The 19,847-nt window shown below is 38.3% G+C and overlaps 1 protein-coding gene and 1 long non-coding RNA gene across 3 annotated transcripts; both read left to right on the top strand.

Annotated features, from left to right (window-relative positions):
- The first annotated feature begins 414 nt into the window (after positions 1-414).
- On the top strand, positions 415-2,502 carry LOC134753685 (uncharacterized). The gene is made up of 2 exons (XR_010128839.1): positions 415-507; positions 2,385-2,502. It is a non-coding gene; the product is annotated as an uncharacterized LOC134753685 (long non-coding RNA).
- Positions 2,503-4,008: 1,506 nt separating this feature from the next.
- LOC134753484 (peroxisomal biogenesis factor 19) lies at positions 4,009-19,706 on the top strand. Of its 2 annotated transcripts, XM_063689361.1 has the most exons (9): positions 4,009-4,143; positions 5,873-6,022; positions 8,039-8,089; positions 9,046-9,152; positions 9,242-9,364; positions 11,222-11,304; positions 11,593-11,661; positions 12,425-12,545; positions 13,343-19,706. In XM_063689361.1, the coding sequence occupies exons 1-9, from the start codon at positions 4,080-4,082 to the stop codon at positions 13,442-13,444; spliced, it is 870 nt and encodes a 289-aa protein (XP_063545431.1). In that variant the 5' UTR covers positions 4,009-4,079; the 3' UTR covers positions 13,445-19,706. The 2 variants fall into 2 exon arrangements, with proteins under 2 accessions (XP_063545431.1, XP_063545430.1); XM_063689360.1 differs by lacking the exon at positions 11,593-11,661 and having other exon boundaries at positions 11,222-11,373.
- The last annotated feature ends 141 nt before the right edge of the window (positions 19,707-19,847 follow it).

The raw sequence follows: 19,847 nt of genomic DNA, 5'->3' as shown, positions 1-19,847 counted from the left end.
TACTCAAGAGCTATTTCGACCATCTCCATGTGTCGGATGATGGAGCTCAAGGGCAGCTATTTAGATTCCTTCAGAAAAGATAGAGATAGAGAGAAGACCAGCTCCACAGTCAGGGCTCGGAACCGGTATTTTTTAAAAACCCCGAAATAGCCCAATATTTTGAATTTATTTTTTTATGCTCATTACGTAGGACCGAATCATGTATTTAGGAAACAATTTTGCATTATTAAAACGTCCCATTAAAAAATTAAATTATAAACAAAAGAACGAAAAAGAACGTAATAATACCGGTATTTTTGTATGGAGCAAATACCGGTTTCCGACCCCTGTCCACAGTCCTTCATTCTCTGTCTGGCGAGGGCGTGACATTCACACATTAGGTGTATTGTCTCTTCTTCGCCACACTAACGCTTATTATAATTATTTAATTTTCAGTGCCTTTGCATCACCCGAGCTCCACTGTCTAACCTAAAGAAGTATGGAAACTTAAAATTCAAGTTCATTAAGGTACGTTAGCTAAAAATCAAAAGTAATGCGCTTATACTGATCGACACAATAAATAATAGTACTACCGTACAGAAAGGAAACTTTCTACATATGGATGGTATAGAAAGGAAGGATGCCAATCTCTTATGGCCAAGAATCTTATTGGCAGAATTGTTGCAAAAGTGACCGCTTTCAGCTTTAAATAATAGTTCCTAATCGCTCCGGTGGCGCTAGGTAGGCTCTGAGACCAAAGAGTATTGCATAGAGTAACTTATACTAGAGCGGTACTGTCATAGTAAATTATGTAACCCCAGTAAATTCACTGCCATCTGTCGACACACTTTAAAACTATAAATAAATATTTATAAAAATACGATAAAATGTGTTTAAATATGGATAAATGTTTTTTTTTTATTTGCATTAATTATTTTTATGATTTTGACCCATGTTCTTTCACTGATATGCGTTAAAATTGTTAAATAACAAACGAAACCGTCAACGCCATCTATACGACAGTAAGCCAAAGCTAGTAGCGCCCTCTGAACGAGAATAAAATTTTTTTGATTTTCTAGGCACGTTTTTTCCTTAGACTGTATCCATCTATTACGGAGTTATATCTATCTTTGAGTATTGTAATATATAGGAGACTCTATGACATGAACCATAGAGGTATAATAATGTAGAGATGAAACGGGGGAGGGGCAAATAACCCGACCAAATTACGTAGGTTGTTTCTGATATGTTGTCAGGAATGTTAAAACGTGTTTTTAATTTTGTCGCATTGCGTATGTTCTGTCCCTCACGGTCGCACGGGTGCACATCTATATAAAATACTAGGTGTATGGTCTAGGTACTTCAGTGTTTAGTGGCGCCGCCTATTTACTGTTTTTTACGGTCACTTTTTGATACATGAAGATTCATTTCCTTTCTACCTTCCATATTTCTACAAAACCGAAGTTTGACAGCGGTTCAGGGTCGAATCTATGGATGGTATAGAAAGGATGCCAATCTCTTATGGCAGAATTGTTACAAAAGTGACCGCTTTCAACTTTAAATAATAGTTCTTAATCTCTCCGGTGGCGCTAGTATGGTATAACATGAACCATATAAGGCAACAAATAACCCGACCAAATTACGTAAGTTGTTTTTGGTAGTAATTCGGTGTATGGTGGCGCCGCCTAATTACTGTTTTTTGATGGACACTTTTCATACATAGAGATTTGGCTCCTTTATATAGTCTCCATGGTCGAATCATGCTGTCCCTTTAAACTTCTTTTCCAAGCTATTTTATTTTAGGGAGGTCGCAGTTCTAACCTAATCTAACCAATTTATTCACGGTTTTCGATTCTCCAGGGGCCGCAGTTCAAACATAACCGAAACCACTGTTTTGCTAGGTATTTTATTCAACGGAGGGACCAGTATCATTTCATTCAGTCGCGACACATGGGACATCTAGTGTCGAGTAGCAGTACTGATAGTTACGTTACTTGACGCTAGATGTAGACTACGAAAATAGTAGTCTTTTTGGTAACAAAACCGATGTATGGAGTGAGCACTATATGTCTTCTTAATATCCGTAACACACTACCGCACCGCATCGCGACCTTAGTGCGCCGCACCCGTAAGTGAGAGCGACGAAAAAATATATTTTTCTTGCTCTCACTTATGTTATGAGTGCAGCGCACCGTGACCTTGGTGCGGTGCGGTAGTGTGTTACGGCTATAATTCTCTGTAGCCCGTTCCAGACTACGCGGCGAAAAGCCGCGAACGCGAGTGTGGAGACGATTTCGCTGATTAGCGAACCAGACTCCACGCTAGCGTTCGCGGCTTCGCGCCGCGATTCGCGCACGAGTGCTTTTGGTAGAAGCCCTTTACCGACGGAGGATCTCATGTTACAGGTGACGACGCCGCGCTACGTGACTGACGCGACAAGCGGCACGACGACCGTCTGCCCGCCCTGCGTGTGCCCCAACTGCTGACGAGTTATGCCCGATTTATAATAAATTATATAAATGACACAGTCTTTTATTGTTTTACTAACGACCCGCCCCAGCTTCGCACGGGTTAGACAAAACCTTAACAAATGAATATACACATGATATGATATACACCTAAACCTTTCTCAAGAATCACTATATTGATAGGTGTAAACCGCATGAATATCCGTTTAGTAATTTTCACATACATACACACAGACACGAAGCGGGGGACTTTGTTTTGTAAGGTACAAATTGCATACATACATATAATCACGCCTATTTCCCGGAGAGGACGGTAGGCAGAGACCACGGATTATTTTATTTATTTTAAACTTTATTGCACAAGAACAAGAAGAAAGTACAAAAGGCGGACTTTTAATGCCACCACCACCACTGGTTGTTTTGTTTTTGTTAGTTAATGCTATATATTATACTATCTGACCAAAGAGTATAATAGTATATGTATAGTAATAGTATATGTATATGAATCTGACTGCTAAGTTGGCATTGGCAGCAAGCCGAACATGGAGACTATATAAAGAAGCCAAATCTCTATGTATGAAAAGTGTCCATCAAAAAACAGTAATTAGGCGGCGCCACCATACACCGAAATACTACCAAAACAACCTACGTAATTTGGTCGGGTTATTTGTTGCCTTACATGTTATGGATGGTATAGAAAGGATCGCAATCTCTTATGGCAGAATTGTTGTAAAACTGACCGCGTTAAGCTTTAAATAATAGTTCCTAATCTCTCCGGTGGCGCTAGTTAGGCTCTGGGACATGAGTATAACATGAACCATATAAGGCAACAAATAACCCGACCAAATTACGTAGGTTGTTTTTGGTAGTATTTCGGTGCATGGTGGCGCCGCCTAATTACTGTTTTTTGATGGTCACTTTTCATACATAGAGATTTGGCTCCTTTATACAGTCTCCATGTTACATGTTATACTCACGTCCCAGAGCGTAACTAGCGCCACCGGAGAGATTAGGAACTATTATTTAAAGCTGAAAGCGGTCACTTTTGCAACAATTCTGCCATAAGAGATTGGCATCCTTTCTATACCATCCATAAAGACGAATCTCACTAAATGTCACGAGGAGGGGGGTTTTGGCAAATATCTACTGACAAGATTTGCTTGACCAACTATAGTTCCGCCTTTATATATTTAGTCACATGATACGGGATAAATGCAGTAACAAAACGCTAAGTGTCATTGTCTCCATAGATAAAACACAATAAGGCATTTTCTCAGGGCATTTTTCTCTGTATTACTAACGCAGAGTTACCAACAAAACAATTTTTTTTAAAGAAAATATATAATTTCAAATTATTTGTAAACTAAATGTTCATTCAGGAAAATAAGTACCTTTATTGTAATTTATATCAAATGGTAAATAAAGACATTTTCAAAACAACGGACAGTTCTTTTACAAGCTAATATTTCAATTTCTAGTTTCTCACATTGGCATTACTGTATTCATCTCAAAAGTTATTTGTAAAAGCCTTAACTCACTGACTATACAAAATTTAAAACGTCAAAGAACTAGACTGTTTTGTGAAAATTTTCTCATAAAATTTTATTTAAATAGTTTAATTACTAAATTATTATGTCCGACAACAAAGATGCGACTAAAAAGGAGGTCGATCCGGAATTGGACGATTTACTCGACAGTAAGTTCTTAAAATAATCTTGTGATTCATTACCTAATAAGTATAACCTTTATTTTTTATTTCCGCTTGTAAAGTACCTTAAATATTTGCATACTAACAAGCATTACGTACAATAATGAACTTTGTCAATACGAGAACGGGTAAAACGAAGAATGACGAAATTTCGTCATTAGCCGGGTTCACAGAGCGAGCATACGCGCGAGGCAACTTCCTTGCTTACAAAACGGACAGCGTAGACGTAAGACGTGCCTCTGCTCTGCCTCGGCCGAGGCGCGCGTGTTTTACACTGGCCGTTTTGTGCGCGAGGAAATTGCCTCGCGCGTAAGCTCTCTCTGTGTGGATCCGGTTATTAAGAAGCTTTTCACTTATGTCCTGGCTTACGTTGGTTTAGAATAGAATAGAATAGAATTCTTTGTTGCGAAACCATGGTACATAGAGTTGTTACAGCAAAAGTACTTTTTACAGCTTACTTTTACAATAATTAGTCATTGTGTACTTGGTTTCATTATCTTCAGTATTATCATATTTGTGACGTTTTCAATCAAAAGGTACCACATTGTCGCTTAACATAAGGACGAAAATTGCTTATATCTTTATACGAAAAACCTGTCAGAGCGTCCTTATGGCAAGCGACAATGTGGTACCTTTGACTTGAAAATGACACATTTGACCATGTGAGCATAAAGGGGCCCACTGATTATCAGTCCGCCGAATGATATCAGCCTGTCAGTTAAAACAAAAATTTGACAGTTCCGAACAACTGACAGGCGGATACCGTCCAGCGGACTGGTAATCAGTGCCCCTTAACAGTTTTCCTAATAAAATAAACTTTTTACTTTCCCCAATTATTTTCACTATAAATAAATGTATTTTCTTTGAAAATTTGCTTGACGTGAAATGAATAGATAAACAAATAATTCATAAAGTGTGACAATAATATAAAGTTAGTGTAATGTTATAAACCACTTGCATACAATGCTTACCATCAAGCGGGCCGTATGTTTGATTGCCACCGACGTGGTATAAAAAAAAATACACTGAAGTCTAAAGTATAGGGGTTAGGGTTAGGTCTCACAAATCCACTGCTAAAAAGCCGCTACCATACAATCAAAGTTACACTCGTTTTAAAACAAATATGTCAAATATTAATTTAATTATAAAAGAATAAAATAAATAAAAAAGCCTTTTATTTCTGGGTAATAAAACTTAATCTAAAAATTTAAACCTAATTTGTATAATATTGAAAAATTACTCCAGAACCCTCCTAGGAGGTGTAGGCCTCTTCCAGATTCTTCCATTTTTTTCGTTCTTGGGCCTCCCATATCCAGTTGGCCCCTGCTATTTTAATTATGTCGTCCGACCAGCGTGCCAATGGCCGTCTTCTCTTCCTCTTTCCGTCTGGACCTTTCCAGGCCGTTGTGTGAAAAGTCCACCTCTCATCCTGGAGTCTGGCAACATGGCCAGCCCATCTCCATTTGTGTTTCTGGGCCTGGCTTAGTGCGTCTATAATCTTAGTTTTTTCTCGGTTTATGGAATGTCTGATCTTGTAAATTTTTCTTATTTTAATTATATAATTAATTAATTACTTTATATTAATTTCTTTTAAAATTAGTGTAACTTTGATTGTATGACAGCGGTTACGTTTATGTGACTCATAAATACTGTAGCTAGAATAATACTCTTTGGGCTATTAAATCAATTTCACTTGATTAACAATGATTGATTCCAGGTGCTCTCCAAGACATGACGAAGAAGCCGCCCGCAGCCGGAGAGACACAGGAGCCGGTGTGGAGCGAGGAGTTTGTTAAGGAAGCAGCGGCGCAGTTTGAGAGCAACATGGCCGCTTTGCTTGGCAGCTTCAGTGGTGTACCTGGTGAACGTAAGTAGAGTTTATGACCTCTAGTCACCCAGAGGACTACCTGTCACTAAGTTGCGTTACAGCATAAAACTCTGGGGAAACAGGTACAAATACAATGTGGAATGGAAGCCATGTTTATAATACAAAAAAGGGCTATTTGAACATTAGTTCTCATTCCCTCGTATGAGACTTGTAGCGAACATTTTATGCCACTTAAGATTTTAACCTTAAGTGGCAGTGGGCGGGGCACATTGCTCGCAGAACTGATGGCCGGTGGAGCCGGAAGGTTCTGGAGTGGCGTCCGCATACCGGAAGACGAACTGCCGGTAGGCCTCCAACAAGATGGAGCGACGACCTGGTGAAGGTCGCGGGAATTCGGTGGTTGCGAGCGGCACAGGATCGGTCGGAGTGGCGAGCCTTGGGGGAGGCCTATGTCCAGCAGTGGACGTCTATCGCCTGACATGATGATGATGATGAAGATTTTAACAGTGCTCTGTGTGTACAATTGTACATACTTGTTTTTCTCACGTAATTTATCAAGCACTTAAAACACTATGAAAGTCAGAAAGAGCAGGGAATGTCATCTAGATGGAAAGACATACAAAACAAGATAGTGCCAAGACTAAATATTATGAAACTTGCGGCTTTTTATCAGTGTCTTGTTGTTAAATAGTCTGCCATCCATACTAATATTATAAATGCGAAAGTGTGTCTGTCTGTCTGTCTGTCTGTTACCTCCGATTTAGTTGAAATTTGGTATAGAGATAGTTTGAGTCCCGGGGAAGGACATGGGGTAGTTTTTATACCAGTAGTCATCCTTTAAGGGGGTGGAAGTTTGTATGGGGAATCGAAAAAAAGCATATTAGATAAAAAATAAGCTACCCAAATTCAGCAGTCTGCGCCGGTCCGTCACCGTCAACGCAAGCTCCTGATGACGGTCCTCGGTACGGAGTGAAACATGTCGAGCGTTTTTCGACTTAAAATACGTGAGTGACCCTTTATTAATATGTTTAATATGTCTGGGTCTCACGGAAGTTTTGTTATTAAAACTACCCAAATTACTAACACCACGCAGACGAAGTCGCGGGCAAAAGCTATTACAATATAAAACTATTGTCAACCATTGCGTTTTCAATGCAAGACTAAAAGAGTTTCTTTTACAAAAATGTTATTATTCTGTAATACATTTCATAGATGATAAGAATATTAAATTAAGTTTTTTTTTTCTTGTATAGTAACTGCCAATAGTGCCAATATGACCCAAACAACAATAATCATAATCATAATCATAAATATCATAATCATTTTATTGGTAAAGCTAATTTACATGTCAGTCTGGGTGCAACTTAAAAAAATTACTGGAAATAAATAATCCTTACATAGTAAGCGCAATCACATTACATAACAATTTAATTATATAAATCTTACTTAATTATAAAAGTCAACACTTAATAGAAAGTAATCAAGTAATTTTTACAATTATAATTCCTTGGTCATTATGAACTCGTCATAATTGTAGAACGGGCGCTCAATAAGCCATCTTTTTAGGCGGTGCTTAAAGCTGCTTACATTAGGAGCCGCAGTTATATTTTTTGGTAGGTGGTTATATACCTTGGGGCCCGTCACAAGAGTCAGTTTCGAGGACTTGGCTAGCCTGCGGTTGATAGAAACGAGCTTATCTGCATTTCGAGTATTGCGACCATGTAGACAGAGACAGTGTTCTCTGTGCTCAACGATGTGCAGTGAGGAAGGTCTCCTGAGGGCCACACCCTGAGGGTTAGAAGTGGCAAAACATTGGCAGACAAAAATTTAGTTTTAAAAAGTTTGATCCCTTTACACGAACAAGAAGAAGAAGTGCCTATATGACTTAAATGATCTCATTAATCTAGACACGTAATAATTATTAATAATACCTAAATATATTATTATCTGTGTCTATCTTGCTGTTATTTTATTTTGAGGTTTTGAAATAAAGATTTGTTGTGTAATTATATAATAAATAAATAATTTTATGATTAAAAACATTTTGTGTTTCAGAGCAAGAAATCAGCCAGGAGCAGATAGCACAGACATTCTCGAAAATGGCTGGTGAGTAAATTTATTCTCTAAAGTCCAATGTGCATTATAATGTATCAATCAATTAATCAATCAATCAATTTATTTTGCTATAATAAGGGTTGGTTTACAGGTGTTATTACAATAAGTATTTTTATGTACACTCCTTAATTAGCCATAATCTATAGCATGCAAAATATTCACAATTATTTACATATGTACAAATACAATTTAAACTTAACTAAAAAATAAATAATATTATCAGCCAATTAATAAATATTTCTAACCTTATTGCATTATAATATACATTAATATAGCAAAAAATCATTCAATTTATAAAATCTGCATTCTAAAAGCCACTCACGTATTTTTTTATTAAATTGGTTATCGGACACTTCTTTAAGCTGTTGTGGTATTTTATTATATATTATACACTCCGTTTCAATCTAATTTGAACCTTTCATAAACCCAATAAAGTAGCATTTTTGTTTTTTTTTTAATTGCTGTCTCAAACGAAACTGCCTTTACGGTCCCCACGACTTCGCGCGGCGGCGGCAGCGGCGAGCGGCGGCCATAGGTTGGAGCGAGACACAGCGATCGGACCTTTCGTTCCCACCTATGGCCGCCGCGCGATGTCGTGGCCGAGCCGTTATTACGAGGTTAAGATTGTCCCATTATGTAGTTATGTAACTATGTTTGTAAGGGTCAAATCTTGCAAGTTAAATTTGACCCATTTCCCGGTTTCCGATGAAGTTGAAAATTTGCATAAATATTATGGTACCATCGAGCTGATGATGGAGACAGGAGGTGGCCGTAGGAACTCTGTGATAAAACAACGAAACCTAATTGTGTTTGGGGTTTTTAGAAGTGTCTCGATGAGTACTAGTTGCCTGTGGAAAAAAAAAGTAAAGTCAGCGATAAAAGTTTATACCAAAAGTAAATTTTTTGTCAAAAACTTATTACTCATATTGATTGTATGTGATGTGCAGAGGCGGCGGCCGCGGTGCTGAAGCCGGCGGGCGCGGGGGGTGCGGGGGGCGCGGGCGGCGCGGACGGCAGCGAAGCCCCCGCGGCGGACCCTGCTAAAATCGACGAGGTACGCTTTGGAAATTACGCTTTGTATGGGTGCGGCTTTTTGGCAACAAGTTCGTGTGACTCTTGTGAATCTTTTATTATTATTGACAGGTGTCAGCAGCCATATCCCAGACCTTACAAAACCTGAGCTCAAACTCTGAAGGTCTACAAACGCCTTTCAGCGACCAAGACCTCGCGAATATGTTTGGCAACTTCAATCTCGGAGAAAACCAGGTGAGGATCTACCATCATACTCATACTCATACATACCTCAAAGAGTTATTGTTATCTTTATTCATTTAAGAGTCCCCGGCAAGCTCGGCCGAATTGCACCTTCCCATACAAATGTAGTACCATACCTTATAGACAAACATACATATAAATTTCATAAACTTAAAAATTAAACGCTATTTTGGCAATAGAACGTCGTGGCTCCGTTGAATCGTTAACGTGAATTATCATTTCCTCTGTCGAAAATAATTATCATTTCTTCTGTCGGTTCTTATCGATATTTTAGAATCGATGCCGTGTTCTAATCGATCTGTGAATCGATGCTTTTGAATCGTTTCGCGCGGCTTATGTTTCTCATCACTAAATTACGCTCGTGACGTCAAAGTACCTACGCAAAATGTTACACGCTCGGTCTCCCTACAAATTGCCGAGCTCTTTACTTCTATCTTGATATAGTTCTGTGGTAGTCATCTTCCTCGCGTTGTCCCGGCATTTTGCCACGGCTCATGGGAGCCTGGGGTCCGCTTGGCAACTAATCCCGAGAATTGGCGTAGGCACTAGTTTTTACGAAAGCGACTGCCATCTGACCTTCCAACCCAGAGGGGAAACTAGGCCTTGTTGGGATTAGTCCGGTTTCCTCACGATGTTTTCCTTCACCGAAAAGCGACTGGTAAATATCAAATGATATTTCGTACATAAGTTCCGAAAAACTCATTGGTACGAGCCAGGGTTTGAACCAGGGACCGGACAACCCTTTCCGCGATAAAACCTTTTCAATGGGCGACACTTAAACACGGCTAACACATTGAAAGACTTTCCCTTTTGAACTGCAAGCCCATTCATACCCCTACCTTTGACTAACCCTTACCGAAAAGCTAACCAAAAATAAGGCTAGCCCTTAATAAGGGTTACCCTTATCTTTAAGCGCTTTTTATAAAGGTTTCCCTTTGCGTGTAAGAGACAGGATTAGTATATATCTACGGTAGTGTATGAAAAGGAAAGAAAATACGTGCCTAGTCAAAGAACGCCGCCGTCGCCGCCGATGATCGCTCGGATTCGAAGTAATGTGTGCTTTATGAACAAGGTAGACGACTTAAATTAGCACGCTTATATGCTAAAAGGGAAGCCCTTTATAAGGCTAACCCTTATAAGCAATATGCAAGGTGTTGGTGAGCGGATGATAAGGGTTTTGTAAGGGTATTTGGGCTACCGATTACTCAAATGTGGTAGCTTTATATAAGGGTTTTTAAAAGCAAAACAAAGGGTTTCGTCTGGCAAAGGGTATGGTGAGTTAAGCCTTATGCAATACCCTTATAAAACCCCGATAAGGGATAGCGGGCCGGTCCCTGGTTTGAACCTGCGACCTTCGGATTGCAAGTCGCACGCTCTTACCGCTAGGCCACCAGCGCTTGTTCTGTGGTACTGTGGTGTGGCACCAGTTCTGTGGTTGTACCGCTCTCATTTAAAACTACGTGTTGGATTGTAATGAAACTTTGCACATACAATGACATGAGGTATATCTAGGTCTGAAATTATTTTACATAGCTCCAGTTTATAAATCAAGCGAAATGGAGCAAAAACAATTTTTTTATGAAAAACTTAAATTCGCTGTATTTTTTTTAAATGGTATCTAAAGCTACATAAACTAATTACAGACATAGATATACCTTATCCGCTCCCCCCCCCCCTTTCACCCCCTTAAAGGATGACTTCTGGGATAAAGACTTCCCTATGTCCTTCCCCCGGACTCAAACTATTTCTATACCAAACTTCAACTAAATCAGTTCAGCGGTTTAAGCGTGAAGAGGTGACAGACAGACAGACACTTTCGCATTTGTAATATTAGTATGGATGTTCTAGGAAGGCAACATGTTCCTCCCCTTCATGCAAGGGATGATGCAGTCCCTCCTCTCTAAGGAGGTCCTCTACCCCTCCTTGAAGGAATTAGTGGACAAGTACCCCGCCTGGCTCGAAGAGAACAAGGGGAAAGTGCCCCAGGATGACTATGACAGGTGGGCATTTTGAATTAATTGTTATATTTCAGGCACATGTTCCTCCTCTAAGAAGGTAATCTACTCCTTGAAGGAGTTGGTGGACAAGTACCCCGCCTGGCTCGAAGAGAACAAGGGGAAAGTGCCCCAGGATGACTATGACAGGTGGGCATTTTGAATTAATTGTTATATTTCAGGCACATGTTCCTCCTCTAAGAAGGTAATCTACTCCTTGAAGGAGTTGGTGGACAAGTACCCCGCCTGGCTCGAAGAGAACAAGGGGAAAGTACCCCAGGATGACTACGACAGGTAGGCATTTTGGATTCATTGTTATATTTCATTAACAACATGTTTCTCCACTTCCTCCTCTAAGGAGGTCCTCTACTCCTTGAAAGAGTTAGTAGACAAGTACCCCGCCTGGCTCGAGGAGAACAAGGGGAAATTGCCCCGGGATGACTAGGACAGGTGGGCATTTTCGATTAAACTTTGTACGAATTCCAGAAGTGAAATGTAGAAGAAAATTAAACGATTGAAAACAATTATCGTTCCAAAAACTTGTTATTTAACTGTACAGCGAATAAAATAGTTTGTGACTCCCCCCTCCCCCTTGTCACAACATGTCACATTTTCTTGACCCCTAAACTCAGTCTGTTAGCGCTGTGGCAACACCGCTAGCTTCGCCAACCAATGATGTGTGGAAACGCAGCCCTGCAGCCCCAAGATGCCAACATAGACGGCGGGATCGGCGTCCAACCAGAAAGCGCGATGCTAGCGCCAGAGTTTCACACACACGACGCATCTTCGGGCATCGCTGCGAGCGCATCGCTCTCTTGCAATATAACCACCACGATAAACGCGCGTGTCCTAGACATAGAACCTATACATATAGTTATTGTACATTATAATAAAACCCATTAAAATGGTAATCTCAAGTTGATACCTTGTCTTATTTAAACAGCGCAAATAGGCGCTAACACAGTCAAATAGTCTATTAACATGGTCGGTTTTTAAAATTTTGTTATATACATTTGTAGTTGTTGATCCACCCATTTAAAATCTAATTTCTTGTCAGATACTGCCGGCAGCAGGAGCTGATGCAGCAGGTCTGCGCTGAGCTGGAACCGGAGCAGGAATCTGACCCTGAAGATGTCAAGAGGAAACGGTTCGAAGTGGTCCTTGAACTCATGCAGAAGGTAGCTTTCAACCCTTTACCCGCCAAAGTCAATTGACGCGCGCGGCTCCTATTAACCTCCCGACGGGATCCTATTACCAAAGATAGATATAACTCCGTAATAGATGGATACAGTCTAAGGAAAAAACGTGCCTCGAAAATCAAGAATATTTGATTCTCGTTCAGAGGGCGCTACTAGTTTTGGCCTACAGTCGTATAGATGGCGTTGACGGTTTCGTTCGTTATTTAACAATTTTAACGCATATCAGTGAAAGAACATGGGTCAAAATCATTAAAATAATTAATGCAAATAAAAAAAATCATTTATCTATATTTAAATACATTCTATCGTATGTTTATAAATCTTCATTTTTAGTTTTAAAGTGTGTCGACAGATGGCAGTGAATTTACTGGGGTTACAAAATTTACTATGACAGTACCGCTCTAGTATAAGTTACTCTATGCTATTAATAAGACTCAGCTGTCCGTCTGTCACCAGGCTGTATCTCATGAACCGTGGTAGTTTGAAATTTTCACAGATGATGTATTTCTGTTGCCGCTATAACAACAAATACTAGAAACAGAATTAAATAAATATTTAAGTGGGGCTCCCATACAACAGACGTAATTTTTTTGCCGTTTTTTGCGTAATGGTACGGAACCCTTCGTGCGCGAGTCCGACTCGCACTTGGCCGGTTTTATAATTTCGTCCTATTGCGCATGTTCTGTCCCTTACGGGCGCACGCGTATGGCCCGTTTACAGAAAATGTTTGATTTTCTATAATTTTGACAGAAATTTATACATATTTTATTTTCCAGATGCAAGACTTAGGCCAACCGCCCACAGAGCTGGTTGGTGACATGGCCGTGCCCCCGCAAGGGTTCGCCGCACCCGACAACTCACAGTGCAGCGTCATGTAGTGACATGACATGACAGGTGACATGATGACAGATTGATGACGAGAGATACGGTATACTGCCAACTTTCACATTTATTTAATCTTTATTGCACAAAAGAAAACTTATCGTACAAAAGGTGGACTTAATGCCAAAAGCAAACTCTACCAACAAGTTTGAGAACAAATACAATTAATTTATTAAATATTTTGATTTGTGTTGTGTTGTATTTTGATTAGCTAAAGACGCCGGTTCGAATCCGGCCTTCACCACTGGAGGGCTTCGTCACTTTTTCTTTAATATATGACATCTATTACAGTTTTTAATTCATAGTCTACCAGTCAACCTAAGGGCAAAGCAGAGATTGTGGACGGTGCTAACTAATACTAACAAAATATAAAACGCAAAGCTAAATTAAAATTTAACACATATGCAAGACCATCGAAATATATACAATACACATAATATATATAAAATATAATATATAAATTATAAAACTATAACTACGAATCATTCATTCGATCAGCAAAGAAAGCACGTACAGATTAAAACATAAACATATTTATTCCTCTTTACAAATTTAAGTTGATGCTTACACATAATAATTTCTATAACTACCTTTTTCTATAACTACCATTGTACCTAGCTGTAAGTGTTTAGTGAGTAAGTTCTTTTTTGTAACTGAGGTGGCGCTGTTTGTAGAAGGTCTTTACAATAAATAAATGTCTTTTTTCTTTCTAATAAAGAGCTATAAGTACAGTGCAGAATTTGAAAGAACAGGGTTTGTGCCTTTCAGTTGACCTGGTTCCTACACTAGGCGGGGCCTGTCCCGCAGGAAAAACCACTTACACACAATTACACGTACACATTTATATTATTCAAACCTAACAGCGGTTTCACATTGGTACGCCCATAGAGTAACTTATACTAGAGCGGTACTGTCATAGTAAATTTTGTAACCCCAGTAAATTCACTGCCATCTGTCGACACACTTTAAAACTAAAAATAAATATTTATAAAAATACGATAAAATGTATTTAGATATGGATAAATGATTTATTTATTTGCATTAATTATTTTTATGATTTTGACCCATGTTCTTTTACTAATATGCGTTAAAATTGTTAAATAAACGAAACCGTCAACGCCATCTATACGACAGTAAGCCAAAGCTAGTAGCGCCCTCTGAACGAGAATCAAATTTTCTTGATTTTCGAGGCACGTTTTTTCCTTAGACTGTATCCATCTATTACGGAGTTATATCTATCTTTGGTACGCCTATATGCGTCTATACCAGATAGCTCACTCCGCGATATCGTCGCGTCGCTACAAGTACACGCGGCCCACACCAATTTTGGTGTCTAGCCATAGTGGTTGCCGCGCACCGCTACGGAACGGACGCTTGCGCCACCTAGCGGTCATATCTGTCGTTATAGACGCGTTTTATTAGAGTGAATCTTCTGTACCTAATACTGCTATTTATTCTGTGTTTTTAAAAACCAGCTTTTACGCGCGTAAATTCTGATTTTCAATACGCCCAATTGTTAATCGTTGAGTGAATCTAGTTCAATTAACTAGCGGCCTAGACATCAAATTGGATGCCGGCGTTTAATGAACAGCCTAGGCGACTAATTAGCTGGCTAATTTAACCAGATGGCTGCGACATATACGTCACTAAATGTATACTTACTAAATAAACCCTGATTCCATTGGAGTTAGGTAGGCATACTAGAATAGTCCGCACTTACCCCAACGTACCTTTTTGAAATGTACATGTTGGCAATATACCGATCTTATTGTTCGTATGTATAAATTATATAATATATATTATATTTATTATACTTTTAGTAAACTAATGTAGAAGCCATATTGTTATAAAAATAACTGTATGACTATAAATTATGACAGTTTGACATACTTTTTTTAAAACATTTTTCAATATTTTACGAGTTCCCGAAGTTTTACAAGGGACTACAGTATGTACAGGTTTTTAAAGGGTCGGCAACGCGCATGTGACACCTCTGGAGGTGCCGGCGTCCATCGGGTACGGTGACCGCTTACCATCAGGCGGGATGTATGCTTGTTTGACACCGACGTGGTATAAAAAATCACCAGCGTCCATATGCTACTGCGTTCTATTACATTAAAAAGATCAAATTGTCATAATTTGTATGTATTCAGTATCACAACTATTGGTGCTTAGTGAGTATGTTAAGCTGTGTTTATACCCTGATCAACGAGGATCGAAACCTTTAAAATATTATTACCGCTTAGTTTCTTGTAATAGTTTATGTTTACAAACAGCAGAAACTGGACAATGTTTGATTTTTAACGGCCTTTTAGACCAGGTGGTAGTGACCCCAGTAAATCGCAGGATTACAGAGCGCTTGCATTAGTTGTAGGATTTATTTTCAATATAAAGGTTTTTTTCTCATACAAATCAATAATTCGACAGTTACAACATTAGGAAGAAAATTTTAGGTGCCGGATTATCGAGCGCCTACTGTATCTTTCTATTATATTATGTCGTCTTTAGTACCACAACATAAGCTTGTTATGGGACTAAGCCAATTTTGTGTAAAATTGTTCCATAATCATTATTTATACTTATTTATTTATTATGCCATTTGGGTGAACGCCTGCTGCTTAGCGCTGAGTAAGGAATGCAAACCGGTTTTTAATTATATGGAAAAACCGGTTAATAACCGGTTATTAACCAAAATTTCGTACAAATAAAAACCGGTTTGCATTCCCTAGCGCTGAGTAATTTATAAAAGATTTCTTACTTTCTTTGCGAAAATACTAGAAAAGGAATCAGTTAAAAATTGATATCTTCAGGTGACCTCGTTGATCGGATTACACATGAGACTAAAATGTATGATACGGTTTAAACGGTGTGTGTTTTTATAGCATTTCTATTAAAGTGAGGTGTTGACTGGTGTAACTATGGATGTGTATTTGTAATTGACAATTAGTAGTAGTAGTAGTAATAATAGCTATTTATGCAACAAGTGCGGAAATCATCTTTACGCACGTGTATCATACAATGTTTACTATGCATTGTGCGAGTAAATAAAAAAAAAACATATAATGGCAAATAAGTTTAATTATTAAAATATTGTAAACAAAAAGCACTAGTGCGGAAAAGTGCGAGAAAGTAGCACCATATGTACTGTAAAAAAAAATTAAAACAAAAAGCACTAGTGCGGAAAAGTAGTACTTTCCGCATGATATGGCTCCGTAGGAAACGCACTTTTCGAGCACATGCATTGTAAAACTCTTTATTGTACAAAAATAAACATACGGCCAAGGAATTAATTTCAATACGATTTCGTACATTGTCACCGTGAAAATAGTATATAAGTAAATGGTACGCTTTTAAGTGGAAATGCCCAGATGCGTAAAATCTAAGACAATTTCGTGCTTCGAATTTGACAGGTAAACGAGATGGCGCTGTACAGCTCCATACATTTTGAGCATGGAGACTGTATAAAGGAGCCAACTCTCTATGTATGAAAAGTGTCCATCAAAAAACAGTAATTAGGCGGCGCCACCATACACCGAAATACTACCAAAAACAACCTACGTAATTTGGTCGGGTTATTTGTTGCCTTATATGGTACATGTCATACTCATGTCCCGGAGCCTAACTAGCGCCACCGGAGAGATTAGGAACTATTATTTAAAGCTGAAAGCGGTCACTTTTGCAACAATTCTGCCTTAAGAGATTGGCATCCTTTCTATACCATCCATACGCAAGACAAATGGCGCAGTACAGCGCCATCTGTTTTAAATGTCAAACTAAGGGGAACGTTTTTTTCTTAGACTTTACCTCTCTATTACAATTAATTCTCTTTGCTACTGTATAACATCGTCTAGATCTATTACTCGACTTGTGTCAGATTGTCCTATAACTATAATATAAATGTGGCATTTTCAATCAAAAGGGTACTTATTGTCGGTTAAGGCGCTATTTCCATACAGCTTCAATTTGAAATCAACCTTATCGCCAAGCGACAATGTGGTACCTTTTGGTTGAAAAAGTCACATATATAACTATAACTATTAAATAATATATATTTATAAAAAAAGCTTGACCAGCTATAGTTGCACCAGAATATCGGTCAATTTTAAATTGTGAATTTTTATATAAAACCCTCAGACTTATTGTATTGGTGGAAGTATTTTAATGTTTTAAACCGCTTTTGACATTTAATTTTTAGTGCCAAAGACTTTAAAGAATAACACTTATATAAATAATTTCACATCACAATATTATATAAAGACAAAAATATGTACATTTTAAATATACTAAACCGGGTCACTCACATATTAAATTATTTTATTTTAAAACGGGTCACTCACGTTTATAAAGTCGATGATTGCTCGACATGTTTCGCTCCGTAACGAGGAGCATTTCAAAGAGCGTTAGCGTGAGTGACCCGGAATATATTTAATATGTCAGTGCCTTACGGAAGTTTTGTTATGTTTACTTTGTATACTACATATTTAAGACTGTGACTCACATCGCTATTTAAATGTAAACAGCGTGACACTCAAAAATCTGTACATGATCGATCGACGCCTTAATATTCGTGTTTAGATGTTTTTGGGTATCTTGTTCGCCCAGATATATTCGACGACGTGGTCAAAAAATGTAAATTAGACATTTAAAAAAAAACGATTGTTTAAAAAATAAATTATGAAACTTAAAATTATGTAACAAATTATAATCAATACTTGCAGTGATTATTTTAGATTAATTAACTAATTTTAAAAAATCAGAAAAATAGTAAGTACCTATATTGGCAACTATATTATCTTTTAAAATATATAAAAAGCTATTTGGTTTTAATTTGGTGGTTTACAACGTTTGCGAACACTACGATTAGGTAAATTTCTGGTAAGGTTAATGTGGAGTATATCGTATATAAGGGAAGACCGTCTACAAGCTCTTTCGTCGCTTTTAAAGACGCAAGAGGCGTTTGCAGTGGCGTAACTAGGTGGGGGCAGAGGGGGCATGCCCGCCAAAATGGGCAAAAGGCAGCAGCAGGGAAACTTGTCAGTCGTCAGGGGGCGCAAATTTGGTGACTGCCCCGGGCGCCATATTCTCTAGCTACGCCATTGTGCGTTTGTACAATCAAGTGTAAAAATATTGGTGCACACATCATACTCAAAAATATGTCCCATAGCTCTTATGTCAGCGAATTAAGAACTATGGGACATATTTTTCAGTAAGTTATATGCACCCATATTTCTACCCGTGACTAAGGAGCGAAACACTTCCTTTCTGTGTCTGAGCGACGTACAGTCAAGGGCATAAATATATATACATTCCCAAAGTTTTAAAAATATGTGTACGCTCTTACACCTTAGACAATAAAGTCGTGTTCACATATTTTTGAGCCATTTGTCTGGATCGATATTTTTGCCTTCGACTGTACGTATACAAATACGATTCTTGTCCTATGACGATCTTCTGCGCAATACATTTTATATGACGATCTTTCCCACATTGACCTTACTACTGATTTAATTTCTGTACCATATAAAATTGTGGGTACAGAAGTCGATGCGATTCTTTATTGTGTACATATTTACGACATTGTGACAATTAAACCGCGTCGCATACAATTGACAGTTCGCTGGTGACATCGCCATTTAGTAAATGTCACTGGTTGTCCTTAAAGCATGTTGAATTTGCCTTCAGTTTGTATAAGAGTATGCGAATTGAAACTCACTCTTTAATAACTAAAAGTATTGTCGTTTTGTACTATTATTGACATTTGTGACGTTTTCAAGTAAAAGGTAACTTAATTGTTAAGTATAAGGCGCTAATATGTGCCGTTTTCAAGCAAAAGGTACCACATTGTCGCTTATCATAAGGACATTCTGACAGGTTTTTCGTATAAAGATACAAGCAATTTTCGCCCTTATGGTAAGCGAACGTGGTACCTTTTGATTGAAAACGTCACATATTATAAAAATAGCACTAGAAATCATTCTTATTGGCTATGTGTGCGATAGTGGCGCCCGCCAAGCGGCTATGTGACATACCCAGTGATTAGATATTATATTAGTGAGCGCTATCAACACATTTATTTCTTCTTTTATCACACTTAGGACATAGCCAATAGACATTGTGGTACCTTTTGCCCGAATATGTCACAAATATTTTATATTATTTGTTTGTGAAGGTAACGGATTTTCTGTCCGTAATTGATTTTATTTATGCACATATTGTATAGTTGCGTTATTTAAATTATAATTACATTTGTTTAGTTGACTGGTTGTTTCATTCTTTGGACGTTCCTAATTCCTATTTAGATCACAAAAAGACAATAAGTCAGTATTTATAAAGTTACATAGAAATTTGACAGGTACGATGACATTGCCACACTTTGTCATTTCAAATGCTATGCAGAGT

The sequence above is a fragment of the Cydia strobilella genome, chromosome 27 (assembly GCF_947568885.1).
Source record: "Cydia strobilella chromosome 27, ilCydStro3.1, whole genome shotgun sequence".
Lineage (NCBI taxonomy): Eukaryota > Metazoa > Arthropoda > Insecta > Lepidoptera > Tortricidae > Cydia > Cydia strobilella.
This window is presented reverse-complemented; position numbering and strand designations above follow the sequence as displayed.

Bases quoted from the DNA above. Each gene is read 5' to 3' on its own strand.
- LOC134753484 (XM_063689361.1), top strand. From the start codon at position 4,080: ATGTCCGACAACAAAGATGCGACTAAAAAGGAGGTCGATCCGGAATTG. The intron at 9,153-9,241 runs GTACGCTTTGGA...TATTATTGACAG, and splicing joins ACCCTGCTAAAATCGACGAG to GTGTCAGCAGCCATATCCCA. The intron at 12,546-13,342 runs GTAGCTTTCAAC...TTTATTTTCCAG, and splicing joins TCCTTGAACTCATGCAGAAG to ATGCAAGACTTAGGCCAACC.